At 35.0% G+C, this 17,182-nt stretch overlaps 2 protein-coding genes across 2 annotated transcripts; both read left to right on the plus strand.

Annotated features, from left to right (window-relative positions):
* Positions 1–910: 910 nt before the first annotated feature.
* On the plus strand, positions 911–7,618 carry LOC132628001 (small ribosomal subunit protein eS8-like). Its single transcript, XM_060343669.1, has 5 exons — positions 911–1,040; positions 3,242–3,314; positions 5,609–5,939; positions 6,320–6,489; positions 7,314–7,618. Exons 1-5 carry the CDS (start codon positions 1,037–1,039, stop codon positions 7,399–7,401), a joined length of 666 nt encoding a protein of 221 aa, XP_060199652.1. The 5' UTR covers positions 911–1,036; the 3' UTR covers positions 7,402–7,618.
* An 882-nt stretch (positions 7,619–8,500) lies between these two features.
* On the plus strand, positions 8,501–16,765 carry LOC132628009 (sodium/hydrogen exchanger 4). Its single transcript, XM_060343677.1, has 14 exons — positions 8,501–8,747; positions 10,428–10,546; positions 10,633–10,730; positions 10,808–10,867; positions 10,968–11,014; positions 11,102–11,296; positions 12,176–12,222; positions 12,354–12,420; positions 13,569–13,669; positions 13,778–13,879; positions 14,761–14,905; positions 14,979–15,041; positions 15,149–15,232; positions 16,015–16,765. Exons 1-14 carry the CDS (start codon positions 8,583–8,585, stop codon positions 16,291–16,293), a joined length of 1,572 nt encoding a protein of 523 aa, XP_060199660.1. The 5' UTR covers positions 8,501–8,582; the 3' UTR covers positions 16,294–16,765.
* Positions 16,766–17,182: the final 417 nt, after the last annotated feature.

Below are 17,182 nucleotides of genomic sequence, written 5' to 3' on the forward strand. Positions count from 1 at the left end.
TTTGAAGCGAAAATCAAGAAATGAAAAGCACTTCTTTACGGTGATGAATCACTCTATTTATGCAAAATCAAAGGCACCATACTTATATGAGTTTTGGTATTATACTGGTTAAATTTCAACTAGAGTAACTAATTTGAACATTGAGTCACATATTGTGCATTTACCGCTTTTGAATTTTTGAAAATGATTTATACTTTATCGACTTATTTCTTATCATGGTTCAGGCGTTAAAAATTAGTGGAGTTTACTCTTCCTTTTCGATGCTCGTGGAATTACTGTCAATGGTTTACTCAATTACTTCTTGGGAATGGTAAAAAAAATAAAAAATTACGACTTGTTTTTTTGAATATGGAGATGTATCGCCTTTCCTTCATTGATTTGATTCTTCCGAGATTCAGATTGGAAATAAAAAATATAGTAATTCAAACTATAAGACATATGCAACTATGTTGACATTAATCACCAACTATTCAAAATCGAGATTCAAAGAAGCTCTTAGCTGGTTGAAGAGAGACTTTGCTAATAGTCGTGTGGTGACGGAGACAGATAATCGCCTAGTTCATCAAGTTCTCGAAGAAAACATTTCAAATAATTCTTATTTTGATTCTCTTGTTTATAATTGTAAGTCACTAATGAAAGGTTTTCAATTAATTTCTGTTTCTCTAGTTAGAAAATCAGCGAATCAAGCTACTCACTCTTTAGCTAGGGCGACTGTTTCTATATCTGGTCCGATGAAATAGAGGTCTGTCTTTACCATCTTTTATTTGTGATGTACTCGCTTTTGATTTTTTTTGAATAATAATTAACACACCTTTTCGAAAAAAACAATTGTACCAAATTGGAATAAATAAGAAATGCAGGACTCAATCAAATTAGACGGTAAACAACAAGGACTAAAATGTAAACCAAGGACAAAACCGGTATTTAATTACTGCTAGGGTTTTAAAACTGGTATAAAAGCCCAGTGAAGCTCATTTAGCCTCTCTATCGCAGTGCACAATTATCGGAACCCTAGAATCGTTCATCGCCGGCAACAATGGGTAACGAAATTGATCCTTTTAGCTTTCATTTTATCTTCGTTGTTAATATCGTATGTTTGTACAATAATGAAATTTGCGAGAAAAATAAGCTTAAACTAGCAAATAAACTTAATAGAACAATGTTTCATTTATATCTTCGTTGATATCGTGTGTTTGTTTTTCAGTTATAATGAAATTGTGAGAAATATAAGCCTAGAAAGTGCAATGTTTCATTTATATCTTCGTTGATATCGTATGTTTGTTTTATGTTATAATGAAATTGTGAGAAAATAAGCTTAAACGAGAAAATAAACTTAAAAGATCAATGTTTCATTTATCTTCGTTGATATTGTGTATTTGTTTAATGTTATAATGAAATTGTGAGAAAATAAGCTTAAACGAGAAAATAAACTTAAAAGAGCAATGTTTCATTTATATCTTCGTTGATATCGTGTGTTTGTTTTTCAGTTATAATGAAATTGCGAGAAAAATAAGCCTAGAAAGAGTAATGTTTCAGTTTATCTTCGTTGATATCGTATGTTTGTTTTATGTTATAATGAAATTGTGAGAAAGTAAGCTTAAACGAGAAAATAAACTTAAAAAGAGCAATGTTTCATTTTATCTTCGTTGATATCATATGTTTGTTTAATGTTATAATGAAATTGCGAGAAATATAAGCCTAGAAAGAGCAATGTTTCATTTATATCTTCGTTGATATCGTGTGTTTGTTTTTCTGTTATAATGAAATTGCTAGAAATATAAGCCTAGACAGAGTAATGTTTCAGTTTATCTTCGTTGATATCGTGTATTTGTTTAATGTTATAATGAAAATTGCGAGAAAAATAAGCTTAAAAGAATAATGTTTCAGTTTATCTTCGTTGATATCGTGTGTTTGTTTAATGTTATAATGAAATTGCGAGAAAAATAAGCCTAGAAAGAGTAATGTTTCAGTTTATCTTCGTTGATATCGTGTATTTGTTTAATGTTATAATGAAAATTGCGAGAAAAATAAGCTTAAACGAGAAAATAAACTTAAAAAGAGCAATGTTTCATTTTATCTTCGTTGATATCATATGTTTGTTTAATGTTATAATGAAATTGCGAGAAATATAAGCCTAGAAAGAGCAATGTTTCATTTATATCTTCGTTGATATCGTGTGTTTGTTTTTCTGTTATAATGAAATTGCGAGAAGTATAAGCCTAGACAGAGTAATGTTTCAGTTTATCTTCGTTGATATCGTGTATTTGTTTAATGTTATAATGAAAATTGCGAGAAAAATAAGCTTAAAAGAATAAAGTTTCAGTTTATCTTCGCTGATATCGTGTGTTTGTTTAATGTTATAATGAAATTACGAGAAAAATAAGCCCAGAAAGAGCAATGTTTCATTTATCTTTGTTGATATCGTATGTTTGTTTTATGTTATAATGAAATTGTGAGAAAATAAGCTTAAACGAGAAAATAAACTCAAAAAGAACAACGTTTCATTTTAACTTTGTTGTTAATATTGTATGATTGTTTAATGTTATAATGAAAATTGCAAGAAAAATAAGCTTAAACGAGCAATGTTTCATTTTAAGCTTCGTTGGTGTACTTGTTTTTTGTTCTAATGAAATTGCGAGAAAATAGGGAAAATTACGCTCTATGTCTATTTTTGAAAATATTTAGGGCATGTAGCCCACACTTCGTGTATAAACACCGATTTAGCCCATATATTGTAAATGGGCTACGTGGGTAAATAATTTCAAAAGCTGTATATTTTTGAAATTATCTTGAGAAATAAGCTTAAAAGAGCAATGTTTCATTTTATCTTTGTTGATATCGTTATGTTTGTTTTCTGTTCTAATTTAATTGCGAGAAAATAATCTTAAAAGAGCAATGTTTTGTTTTATCCTTATTGATATTGTATGTTTGTTTTCTGTTCTAATGAAATTGCGAGAAAATAAGCTTAAAAGAGCAATGTTTCATTTTTTCTTTGTTGATTATCGTATGTTTGTTTTCTCTTCTAATGAAATTGCGAGAAAATAAGCTTAAAAGAGCAATGTCTCTTTTCATCTTCGTTGATATCGTATGTTTGTTTCCGTTCTAATGAAATTGCAAGAACATAAGCTTAAAAGAGCAATGTTTCATTTTATCTTCGTTGATATCGTATGTTTTTTTTTCTGTTCGATTGAAATTGCGAGAAAAAAAGCTTAAAAGAGCAATGTGATATGGTATGTGATAGGTATCTCTCGGGATTCGATGCACAAGAGACGTGCCACCGGAGGCAAGAAGAAGGCATGGAGGAAGAAGAGAAAGTAAGTGGAAATTATTGATTTATCTCAATCTGATGTTACTAAATTCGAACCTGATTATAGTTTAATGGATACAGAGGATTACACTGGGTATGTTGTTGTTGGATAAAGAGGATTCAAAGAGTCTATCTGAACTAATTTGGGATAAGCATAGTTGATATATTGAATATTTCTACTATTTCGTAGCTTATTCATTATCTCAATGTGATGTTACTTGTTTGGACTTCTGATTATAGTTTAGAGCCTGTTTGGATGGGCTTATTTTAAGCACCTAAGCTGTTTGTTTATATAGATAAGCTAAGTCAAACGGGCCCAATTATTTTTTTGAGCTTATTTTAAGCACAAAATGACTTTAAGCTAGCCAGCCAAACAAAAAAGCTGAAAACAGCTTATAAGCAACTTATAAGCCAATCCAAGCGGGCTCTTAATGGACACAGAGGATTCAAATAGTCGATCTGGGATAATTTGGGTCTGAGTGTAGTTGATATATTGAATGTCTTCTACTATTTTATAGCTGAATAAAATGGTGGATGCAGAGGATTTATATGGTTTACTAAAACTAACTTGGGATTGAGCAATGTTGATTTGTTGATTGTCTAACTATTTTGACCTGAATGTAGTGAAATGTGTACCTAATAGTGATATAGTCGACCAAACTAATTTGGGATGAACATAGTTGATTTATTGAATATTTTCTACTATTTTGGAGCTGAATACAGTGGAATGTATGCAAAGGTATAGTTCACTAAGAGTAACTTGGGATTGAGGAAAATTAATTTATTGAATGACCAACTATTTTGACCTGAAGTAGTGGAATGCGTACATAGGACTCATAGAGTCGATTGTACTAATTTGCGATTTAGTTGATTTATCGGGTTTCCTACTTTTGGATTCATATAGTTGAGCCAAATTAATTTGGGACTGAGTGAATTTAATTTGTGGACTGTCCTACTGCTTGTGTTCTGACTTGACAATTAGGTTTCTGTTCCACCTTGAAAATCTCATTATTTTATCCCAAACTGATGTTACTAGTTTGGACCTGATTATAGGTTTAGTGGATACAGAAGATTCAAATAGTCCACCGGTCCACCCAAACTAATTTGGTATGAGTGTAGTTGATATCAAATATTTTCTACTATTTTGAGATGAATACAATGCAATGCATGCAAAGTATTTATATGGCCCACTAAGGCCTCATTTGTTTTCATTAAGATTAAGACTTCTGAATCTGAATGCACATCTGAATCATTAAGATGTTGTCTCTAGGTCTGAACACCGAATGATTAAGACTATTTGTTTTTCAATATCTGAATATGCATAATGTATTTATTTAAACATAATAAATATACAATTCAAATTAAAAAGTAACTAAATAGTAGAAAATAAATACAAATTTAATAAAAAAGTATTATTTGATAAAAAAATTGAAACATTTATGCTCACTAGTAATGGTGGAGATGTTTTGTAGTCATGGTGGGTGGTGAGTGGGGGTGGAGGGGTGGGAGGTAGTGGGGGTGGGGTTGGTGGTGTGGGGCGGGATTGGGGTTGGTGGTGGGGTGGTGGGTTGCAGTGGAGGGTGGGTGGTGGGGTGGGGTTGAGGGTTGGGGTTGGAGTGGGTGATAAAAAAGTTACATACAGAAATACCTCTTAATGCTATTAAGACTTGATTCAAGATCTTAATTATTAAGACCTATTCAGACCCAATAAGTGTTTAGATCTTAATGCAAACAAATGCACTTAATGGCTTAAGGTTTGAACTATTCAGATTCAGACCTCACTTATACAAATGAGGCCTAAGAGTAACTTGGGGTCTGAACTATTCAGATTCAGACCTCCAATAAGTGTTGACAAATGAGGCCTAAGAGTAACTTGGGATTGAGCAGAATTGATTTATTGATTGTCCAACTATTTTGACTCGAATGTAGTGGAATGGGTACATAGGACCAAACTAATTTGTGATTTGAGTGTAGTTGATTTATTGGATGTCCTACTTTTGAAATAGCAGAAATGGATGCTACATGAGGATATTCACGTAGTTGATCCAAATTAATTTGGGATTGAGCGTGTTTAATTTATTGAATGTCCTACTGTTTGATGCTGGACCATTATAAAAGAAAAAATTTAAATTCATTTGGGTGTAGAGATTTGTGGCTTTCGTTAAATGATTGCAATGAGTTAGTCCTAGTCTTTTTCTTTAGACTAGATCTTCCCAAAATCTTATTTTGGTCTGTCCATAGATATAATTTCATTTGAGTGTACATTATGACATTGACTTTTGATTTGTTGTCACTGTGAAGGTATGAGATGGGAAGACAGTCTGCAAATACAAAGCTGGTGCCTAATGCTAAGACTGTTAGGAGAATAAGGGTCCGAGGAGGCAATGTGAAGTGGCGTGCTTTGAGGTTGGACACTGGAAACTACTCTTGGGGCAGTGAAGCTGTTACTAGGAAGACCCGTTTATTGGATGTGGTGTACAACGCCTCAAACAATGAGTTGGTTAGGACACAAACTCTAGTGAAGAGTGCAATTGTTCAAGTTGATGCAGCTCCATTTAAGCAGTGGTATCTCCAGCATTATGGTGTTGAAATTGGTCGCAAGAAGAAGAGTGCCGCCAAGAAGGAAGGAGAGGTATTTGCATGAATGCTTTTCTTATCTTATGTGGGCTCTTTTATGCATGGTGATCCACTTCTTTTGATTTGATAATCAATTTATGGTACAATTTATTGGGTTGAAATGCAATATTGACACACTTAATTGTAAGAGGATTTGCTTGAGCATCTGTGAAGCTATAAGTGTTGCTGCTCATGCAAATGGACATTCATAATTGTTTGTGTTAAATAATTTTTATAGGACTTCTTCCCCTTCTATTGTGAAGGAAAATTGTCTTTTCAAATGTCACTTCTGGTGAATTTTGTCGTAGTATATGTTTACAGCGTGGTGTTCTACTGATATGGTTGGCCTAGAGTGTCGGTGCATTTTGTGATGGTTTCTATTTGATTGGTTCACAGGAGGTTCCTGAGGCTGTTGCTGAGGAGAAGAAAAGTAACCATGTCCAAAGAAAGCTGGAAAAGCGTCAACAGGATCGTAAGATCGACCCACATGTTGAAGAGCAATTTGCTAGTGGTCGTCTATTGGCTGCAATCTCCTCACGACCTGGGCAATGTGGTCGTGCCGATGGGTATGGGTTTTCTTCTCTATTAGGTTTGGTCTTTTGCAGAAAACTGTCGAGCTCAAATCTGCAGTCTCTTCATTTCACTTTACTGACCTGCTAAAAAAATAATGTTTTACCTTTGATGTCATGCATTTAACGACAGATAGAAGTCCAAAATTCTCCTGGAATTTGTAGACATCCTTTAAACTATGAAAATTTGGACCCAGGCTAACTTAGATGCCAGTCTTTGAATTGGAGGTCTGTAGTATCTTAAATTTTCTTTGGCTATGAGAGTGAAATTTGCATTGTTGCTGATTTTTTATGGCTAAACTAAGTTCATATGTGATTTAATGATCTTTTCCTTGTTGATAAGGATTTAACTATTTGTTTCTATTTTTTATCCAAATAAACCCTGATGTAGAATGATTAATCTAGACAAGAGTGTATTGTTGGTCTTGAATATACCTTTATGTTTCTTTTGGAATCTATTAGTTGTGAACTTTAACTTTGGACTTGTAGGATATATAGAACTCCCTCCGTTCTAGTTTATGTGGCAACATTTTTTTCTAGTAAGTTCCAAAAAATAATGACAGCTTTCTAGATTTGGAAACATTTTAACTTTCTGTTACCCCTAATGAGAAAAATGTGATGAAATGATAAGACCAGATTTGTCAAAAGCTTATAACGAAGTTATGGCACATTTATGACCACAATTTTCTAGAGTCTTCTTTCTTAAAATTCCACGCCTATTCAACTTTGCCATGTAAATTGGAACGGAATGAAGGGAGTAGCTATCATGCTTGATTCTTGCAGCTATCACTTACTTACATTTGTTATTTAACTTTTGACAGTTACATCTTGGAGGGTAAGGAACTGGAGTTTTACATGAAGAAGCTACAGAAAAAGAAAGGGAAGGGTGCAAGTGGTGCTACTGCTTGAGAGTTATAACTCATCTCTGTTGCATTATCAAAAGTTTTATATGAGATTGCCTATGTTATTACTCTTCTATAGGATGGAAATTAAGAACCTCTTTAGCTATTAGAGTTTAGATGGACCAATCATTTTGTAATGTGATGTCTGAATTGAGGACAGATCCATCTTACATCTCTACTGTTTTATTCTGTTATTCAACTTTCAGGTTTTACGTTGTTGAAAATTTTGCGTACTCTGATTGCGATAACCTTGAGGAATTTGGGTATCACAGTGTCTTCACGAGTGAGGCAATGTATATAATATGTACTTCACAATAAATTGGGCAACTAATAGTGTCCTAAAAGAGAATGAACTTAAGTTGTATACATGATCACATATGTAGTTTATCTTTGTAATAGCAGATTGGTTGTTAATTAATACTATCTTTTATAAAGGTTACTTGTAAATTTTATTTTAGAAGTTACTTCCTTCATGATTACTATATTAAAAATTAATTTTAATACTTGCTCACTTTAATAATTAATATGAGTATCACAGGAAGTTGCCACTTTATTTATTGTACATTTTTTAGAGGATGTGAAAATTTATTGTGGATAAGTAAAAGTGAACCGAGGGAGCATGTATGTGTAAATTTTTTTAAATTAACTCGTGCTTTTGGTACTTTGGAAGAGAGAGTAGAAGACCAGATATAGATTCAGTTGAATTCAGTATTTAACATTTAATTATTATATATTGAGTAACTCTAATCTTTCTAGGCCAACTTAAAATATTACTTCATTTTTGCGTCTTTATCAAAATAGAAGCACTTTTATTATTATTATTATTATTCCTTAGTTGAAAGAAAAAATGAAAAAAAAAAACTAAGATTACTAATTTAATTTTAAAAGAAAAGGAAAATGAAGAGGTATAGTCACATACAGTAAAAGACAACAAACGTACAACAAACTCTACCAACTGTTCAACAAAGCAGAATAACACTTCGACACTTGTGTAGTTTTGCATGATATCCTATTACCAACGTGTCAATTTTTCCAGTTAGCACCGCAAATTTTGTTTTTCTTTAGCTCTCAGTTTTCCAGCAACTATACATACATTCATATCTATATCATGCAACAAATAATATACTGTGTAATAAAAGAAACAAAGGGAAAAAAAAAAACATAAGGTGTTGATCTGGTTTGGAAAAAATGGCTTTGTTTGATTATGTGATTGACCTTGGGAGGAATGGAAGTAGCCATGAGATGGTTGTTCCATTAACGGTTTTTGTGGCGATTTTGTGTTTGTGTTTAGTGATAGGTCACTTACTTGAAGAGAATCGTTGGGTTAACGAGTCTATCACTGCCATTATCATTGTACGTATTTACATACTTTTTCTCTCTTCTTTTGTTCTACGTATACTTTGTAGATAGATTTTGAGGTGTTAATATGATTTGTTTGTGTTCAAGTGATAGTTTAAAATTTCAATTTGACGGAGAACATCTAACATCAAGATTTGGATATTCAAAAGTATTACTCTCCCTGTTCCAATTTATTTGACATAGTTTGAATCGACACGGGCACGTTGTTTAAGAAAAAATGGAACCTTTTGAAACTTATGGTCTTAAACATGTGTGGCTATCTTATGAAACTTGTGGTCTTACTCAAGCTTCTCAATGAGAAATGTAAAGTTAATTGTTTCCAAATATAGAGACATGTCCTTTTTTAGGATGGACTAATAAGGAAATAGTGTCACATAAACTGGAACGGGGAGTAAAAGTTAAGAGTTTAAGGATGTAGTCTAGCTGTTGAACAGAGCGAATGGTACTCCACGAAAATTATGGGAGTTAAATCCTAGCATAATTAATTATGGGAGTATCCTAGATGAGCTAAGAAAAGGTTAGGTGATTGGTTTCCATCAGCCTAATTTTGTTTGACCAAATTATCCGATTCCTATGTTGATGAGAGATGGTATGTACAAACAACAACAACAACATACCCAGTGTGATCCCAGAGATGGTATGGACCCTGGGGGAATAATTGAGGGAGCGGGGTTAAGATGTTGTCATTGGCAGGAATTCTTGTCTTTATAAGTAAATCCCATTAACTAGAGACTTTGAACAAGGTTCTAGCACATCCCAAATGTGGCCGGAGAAGAAGAGCAAAGCAAATGAAGAATGCCCAAAGGCAAACCAACCCCCTGGTGGAATATTTGAGGCGCAGAAGCTGATTTGGACACCTTTTCCGAAAAGAATATTAGAAGTTAGTAATAATGTTAGCGAACTAGTGTTATTGTCATGGAGCGAGTACTTCTAATTCATATCACATAGAATCAATGACATATAGTGGTTCATACATATAAATAATTTTAGTGGCTTGGTGGTCAATGAAGCGGGAGCAGAACCATGAGGCCTCGGTTTCAAGTCGACTAGGCGAAGCAAAAAATAGTAGGCGATTTCTTCCCATCTGCTTAAGCCTGCCTTGAGCTGGTGGGAGGTTGCAGTTACCCCGTTAAATAGTTGAGGTGAGGATTCTGCTTTTCACATTCACTCTACCGGGCCAAAACGAGGCCTGTCCTCGCTAGTTGGAATAAAAACCTCAACTCAAGTTCCCTCTGTAGGATTGAGCGAGGTGACCAGGGCTGAAGCCGAGGTTCCTTGCTATGCTCCATAGATGTTCGTTTGCGCTATACACCACCGTGATTTAAAAACAGTTGAGGTGGTACTCATTCATCTTGGAGCCTAAGGATGGAGAACTTATAATATTCTTCAGTCTTGTTCATATCAAGATGGACATATGACCAAAAGACACAGAAATATAGCTTTTGTTGATCCAACAAGTCCTTTTAACCACTAACAAGCTATCCAACAAAATATAGCGTGAAAAGTTGTGAGGCAAACATAATCACACCTCGTGAAAACTGCAATACTCATTTTCATAGTTTCCCGGAATTGTTTCGTCTCCGATTGCTTATTTTATTTTTAAATTTGTTTAAGAATTATCTGTTTAGTTTTTCATTGGCTCTGAGAGTAATAATCTACTCCTCTGGTGCATAGGGTCTTATATCAGGGACAATAATACTTCTGATAAGCAAGGGGAAAAGTTCCCACATACTTAGATTTAATGAAGAGGTGTTCTTCATTTATCTACTTCCACCAATAATATTCAATGCAGGGTAAGAAGGTTTATGTTAAATTATAATTCCATTTATCTCAAGCATTTTACATTTTAAAATGACATGTTTATACATATCTTATCCAGATTCCAGGTAAAGAAGAAGCAGTTCTTCCATAACTTCTTAACCATTATGTCGTTCGGAGTTATTGGGGTTTTTATATCATCAAGTATCATTACAGCTGGTAATTTGTCATTCCTGAGCTTCTCGTTTTGTCATTTATCTAATTCTTTGGTTAACATTCGTCTTCTATTGATATAGGTAGCTTTTGGCTGTTTCCCAAGCTTAATTTCAATGGATTGAGTGTTCGCGACTTTCTTGGTCTGGTCCTTTTTTCTATTTGAATTTATTTGCTTGCTTTTTCATTATTGATATCAGCTAATTCATTGACATATTAACTTGTGTAACTGTTCTGATTAAGGTATTGGAGCAATATTTTCGTCGACCGATACCGTTTGTACATTGCAGGTTAGTTAAAATAGCATGTGAGGTCATATGTCCTGTTTCAATAATGAGAACGATTTACATCTGCATTGCTGCAAAATTCATGTGTAGGTTCTTCATCAAGACGAGACTCCATTGCTATACAGTCTCGTCTTTGGGGAAGGAGTAGTGAACGATGCTACGTCGGTTGTTCTCTTCAATGCAGTGCAGAAGATTGATGTCGATAGATTCAATGGCTGGTCGGCTCTCCATATCTTTCTAGATTTTCTGTACCTGTTCTCCACAAGCACTGCTCTTGGAGTTTCTGTGAGTCTTCGACTCTTTTAATCCTGTACTATGTGGTAGAGATGGGATATAGCTATTTACATTTGATTAAGGATTCAATATTCGAGACATTCTCTTGCCCATTCTATCTACAGCATAATTATTCATTTGTAATCCCTCTAAGGTAACTTGCATTGGACTTGACATTTGACCTTGTTACTGAGAGTATTGAAGGGGGATTCCTCTGAGAGAATGAAGTTGAAGATGCATTTAGATATTGGGCCTGAACTTCCTCAAACACTTGGAGATGTTAGTCTAATGTTTAGTGGGAGTCTGACGGGTCTAGTATAAGCACTCCCTCAAATATAACGGATGGCATGGCTTTGTCAAACATCTATAGAAACAAATACACCCTCACGTATGCACAGAGGGAACTCCAGAGTATAATTCAATTGCATCTTGCTGTTGCTTATGCATCTATAGAGGAAAGCCATACCTTTCCAAGACAAGAATCCAAAAAATTGAAAAGACTTTACGTTGTGTTCAAGGATACACGATGGTGTAATTGATAAATTATTGTCTTCTAAGAAAGTATACTAGAAATTAACTACAGTATGAAGTAAGATGACCATTTTATCAAGGATGAGGTTGAGCTTAGTTTCAAGATTATCCTTTCTACTGATTTGGCTTCTACCCGAATTTTGACAACTATTTGTGTTTTTCTGGGAGGAAAAAAATCAAATACCATGTTATTTTTGTTGATAGTTGATGTCTTTCCCATATATTTTTACTCTTAAGCTTAGTGAATTCTTTAGTAAGTTTATCCATTCAAGTGCATAGTTATTTATCTGAAAATGTGATCCGCTCCAAGAGTGCTGTGTGCAAAAAACCTTGCTGAGTGTGGCCCATTTCTGCTTGCAGGCTGGACTTCTAACATCATACATTCTGAGGGGCTTATACTTCGGGAGGTAAAATTTGTGATTGGTGTTTCTGTAGGCATATATGGAAGCTTGGAGTCTACATCATCCTATAAATTGCAAAGTAAATGAGTGTTAGTGGTTATGCATTAGTGAGGACTTATCTGTTCATATTTGTGCAGACATTCTTCGGTTCGTGAAGTATCTCTCATGCTTCTGATGGCATATCTGTCCTACATGTTGGCTGAGGTATAGCAAGTTCTTTTACTCAATTTTACAGTTTTGCAGTAGTTTGTTCACCAAATCTAATTCATTATTTTCACCAGAAATATAATTTCTTCTGCTCAGATTTCTGCTATTATCTGTTATTTCCTGTGCTTTGATTATCCTGTGTTATCTGTGTCGCTTGCATTATTTCATTTCATATCGCTTTGATTCTCTTAACCTTATCTGACTTCTTTTTATGCTTTTATTGAGCCGAGGGTCTTTCGGAAACAGCCGTCCTACCTTGGTAGGAGTAAGGTCTGCGTACACTCTACCCTCCCCAGACCCCACGATGTGGGATTTCACTGGGTTGTTGTTGTTGTTGTTGTTGTTGTTGTATTTTCACCAGAAATTGTGGTAGTCTGGGTGACTTCGTAAATCTATTTCAGGGCGGATATAGAGTGCAAGATATGGGTTCGGATACTCAATAACTTTGGCTTGGAACCCTGTATGTGTTAAGAAATCACCAAATTAGTACAAATAACTGATTTCGAACCCAATAAATCCAATGGAACGTGGTAGAATCCCGAACTCAAATGCCATAAAGTTCAAATCCTAGATCCGTCTCTGAAATCTGTATATGCAAATCTAACAGCTCTCCGTCTGGTAGGAAGAACTTAATCGTACATTTAGGACATAAAGCATCACCCTTCAACAAATTTCATGCACTGGTTACTAAAATCTACTTTTTGAAGGATGAAACACACAGATTATTTCATCTTTCTGCAGTTGGGTGAGGGTAAAAACTGGTTTCGTCGTTTGGTATTTGGTTAGGCTATGCCGAGTAGGTCGCTATCCGTCTTCTAGCTTGGATGTTATGGCGCAATTTATAGATGGATGCCATAATCTCTAAGGATTCAATCCAAGCAGTTTTACCTCTTGATATTAACTTACTTCCTCATGTTAAGGTTCTCTTTTACTTTGTGTCAATTTCATCCCCTCCCCTCTTCCACTTTTTTGAGTTCCCTTTTATGTTTATCTTTTAGCCATGCTATCATATTTAATCTTTTTGGGCTAAGCAAGCTCCTAGGAGCTGCTGATCTGTCCCTTTGCATGTTTATTTTCGTATATTACCAAATTCAGATTTTTTAAGTGTTGTCATGGTATTTACAAAGTGATTATGTTGTTTAAAGCTTTTCAACCTCAGTGGGATTTTGACCGTCTTCTTTGCCGGAATCTTGATGTCTCACTATGCATGGCATAATGTAACTGATAGTTCAAGAATCACTACGAGGTATGCATGAAGGTGTAATTCATATATTTTCTGCAATTTTGACCTATCATGAAATGCACTTTTAGAAGTATGATTATGTATTGATATTTTAGATATTTTGGACTACAGGCATGCATTTGAAGCTATGTCTTTCATTGCTGAAACATTCATATTTTTGTACGTCGGGATGGACGCACTGGACATTGAGAAGTGGAAAATGAGCAAACAGAAGTGAGATCTCCACTCAATGTTAAGTCATTCAGCTACTATTTATTTTTAATTGGTTATCAATTCTTCTTAGGACGTGTGTTGCAGCGCCTCTCCGGAAAAAACATAAGATAGTAACATTATATGAGAATAAGGAACTGTAGCTGGCTTCTATTTGGGATTTTGATTAAAGAATTCAATTGTATATTTACTGCCTTTTAACTAAATAGAGGTTAACTACTGTTATTAGATGAGTTGGTGCACATTTTCCTTGTGGGAATTGTTCTCACCATAAGATTCCATGTAGAATCAGTAATACACATTTAACAGTTAATAAGGCCACTCGACTCCCTAGCCTCGGTTTTTGATTTCATGATCAAATGATGCAATCATTAGCATATTGCTTCAAAGCTCAGTGAAAGTTCCATCTGTTCTTACCTTTGACTCCACGTAAACGTGAGAACCATTGATACACTGCACATCCACCGCTAGACCCTTAGTAGAGCCACTCCACTCCACGTCCTAGTTTATGATATTGTTTGGTAGAATGATGTCTCTTAGAGGGACTTTCCTGTGCTTTACCGCCTAAGCTTTGTAAAAACTTGGTGGTTACCATGAAGGTGGAAGGTTCCTCTTTTTTATCAACTCATTTATGATGTCTGCATTTAGTAGAGATTTGACTAATGCATAACTAGAAAGTCACCTTCAATTTATCGGTATAGCCAGTAAAGACATAAAAATGTATCTAGAAAATGAGTTGATTGTCAATTTGGTGACTAGAACAGAGACGTTGGATAATATTCTGTTTCCTTTCATTCATCTAAATTGTATATATCTGCAATCATGATAAAGTAGACTTCGGTTTGCGACTGAATGTTTAATTACCAGCTCATTCTTGCTGACAGTGTTTGGACTTCAATGGGAATATACGGGACCGTGCTCTTGTTGATGGCTGTTGGTCGTGCTGCTTTTGTGTTCCCTCTCTCTGCTTTTTCCAATTTCATGAACCGACGTGCTACACGAGCGCCCTCAATAACTTTCAAACATCAGGTCATATTCTAGTTACTTCTCGAAATAAATCATGTTGTGAATATGTGCCCTTATGTTATGTGCTCTTTATCAGATAGTAATTTGGTGGGCTGGTCTTATGAGAGGAGCTGTTTCTATCGCCTTGGCATTCAAGCAGGTAATTTAGCATATTTCCCAAGATATGGATTTTAGTTTTGAATTAAAGCGGAACAAATATCTTCAAATGCGTCTGATTAATTTTGAACTTTTTTACTTTTGATGCAGTTCACTTATTCTGGTGTTACAGTTGATCCAGTGCATGCCGTAATGGTTACGACTACAGTAATTGTTGTGCTCTTCAGTACACTAGTAAGTTAATGGCAAATTGGATAAGATAAAAAGCCTTGATTTCTGACATGGAAAAATATATTGGAACTGCAGGTTTTGGTATATGTTGTCCTTAGAGGTAGCAAAATAAATCATCTCACAGTATCCAATGTCCAACCCATCTAAACGTAAACGGGTTTGGGTAGTCACGCTTTTCTTGACTTGACCCGGACAGGTTGAACCCGAAATGACCTTGTCATCAAACTATTGGTTAAAGGCAGGTCAAAACGGGTCAAAATCCAAATCAAATGCAAACATATTTGTATACGCCCTCCGTTTCAATTTACGTGTCTCAATTACTATTTGGGGAATCAAAGGATATTTTCTTTGACCATGATTTTCTTCAAGTACTTTTAAAGATTTTGAATTGCTAGTTATTGTGACTTATAATACTTTTTATTTAGTTTCTAAATCAAATTCGGAGATCTGAATTGTGTAAATTTGGAAGAACTTTAGTTAATAATCGAAGAAAAATATACAACTATTAGTTTTTGCATTTTTTCTCAAAAATAAAATAAAAAAGTAAAGAAGGCTGGGTCATGCTGGGTTGGTTGGGTTATGACTTAGTTATTTGAGTTTCTTGACCCAACTCATATTACTCCCGACAAGATCTGGCCGGGTTGGGTCATGACCTACTTATTAATTTGACACTTTTGACCCTCCCAATTTGACACAACTAGTAATTTGCCACCTCTAATGGTCCAGTCCAGTACTCCCCCCTCTTTTTTTTTGGCTTTGGGTAACCCCAATTGGTCTGATTGCAGGTGTTTGGCTTCTTGACAAAGCCACTTATTAACTATCTGCTTCCGCATAGTGACAATACACGGAGAAGCATAGACAGGGAACCAACTATCTCAAAAGATACGCTCCCTTTGCTTTCGTTCGACGAATCTGCCCAAACCAACCTTCTACGAGCGAAGGATAGTTTGTCCATGCTGTTCGAAAGACCTGTATATACAATCCATTCCTACTGGAGGAGGTTCGATGACACCTACATGAGGCCGATATTTGGTGGGGCTGCTAGAAATGAGTCCCCGGGATAAAAGAATAGACTTGCTACCATATACGGTAGTGATACTGAAAATCATCCGTGAGGGATGACGTCTTCTTGGGCATCTCAATTTTGACATTGGAGCTTTCCGCGCTTGTTCTGACGAAGCAATCTTGCTGGAATTTTCGCGTCTCTTGTTCCCTCCACTCTTTTCTTGAAGTGGAGAAAAGAAATCAGATTGCATATAAGAACGAGTTGAAGATTCGGTCTCGTTTCCAAGAAATTCTAGTTTATATGAATAGGAGAATTCTCTCTTTGTTGAAAATGTCTTTTTAACATGTTTTTGTAATGCTGCCAATACGGAGATGGTGATCATAACTTACTGTTTGCCCACTGACCAATTAGACAAAACTTGTATAACATGGAGGACTCGTTTGTATGGTGCAAGTTCCTGTTGGAACTATTGGTAATGAACTAATGATGGTGTGCTTAGCTAGTAAATAAATCAATGGTTGTTTACATCTATCTTGCATTTTTCGTTTGGCATATGTAAGTTAACAGGTGCACCTTTGTCTAAACAACCAAGAATGCTTCCATTACCCCCGGCCCCTATGATAAGAAATTAAGTTTTAGTTCGAATTTCATTAATAGATTTGATTTCTGTAAATCAGATGAGTTATTGTAAAATTTAAACGTGAACCAGCTCAAATGTGGGTTCAACATTAAGCTTCATAGCCGCACCTCGATTGACTTCACAAATTGACTTTTATAAGAGAACTTCGACAAAAATTCGTCTTATTTGGTATGTTGCTTATTTGCATATAGTTTTCTCTTGTGATGTCACACATTTTGTCTTATTTGGTATGTTGCTTATTTGCATATAGTTTTCTCTTGTGATGTCACACATTTTCTCTTGGTAAGAAAGATTCTCCAGTTTGGTT

The sequence above is a fragment of the Lycium barbarum genome, chromosome 1 (genome assembly GCF_019175385.1).
Source record: "Lycium barbarum isolate Lr01 chromosome 1, ASM1917538v2, whole genome shotgun sequence".
Taxonomy (NCBI): Eukaryota; Viridiplantae; Streptophyta; class Magnoliopsida; order Solanales; family Solanaceae; genus Lycium; species Lycium barbarum.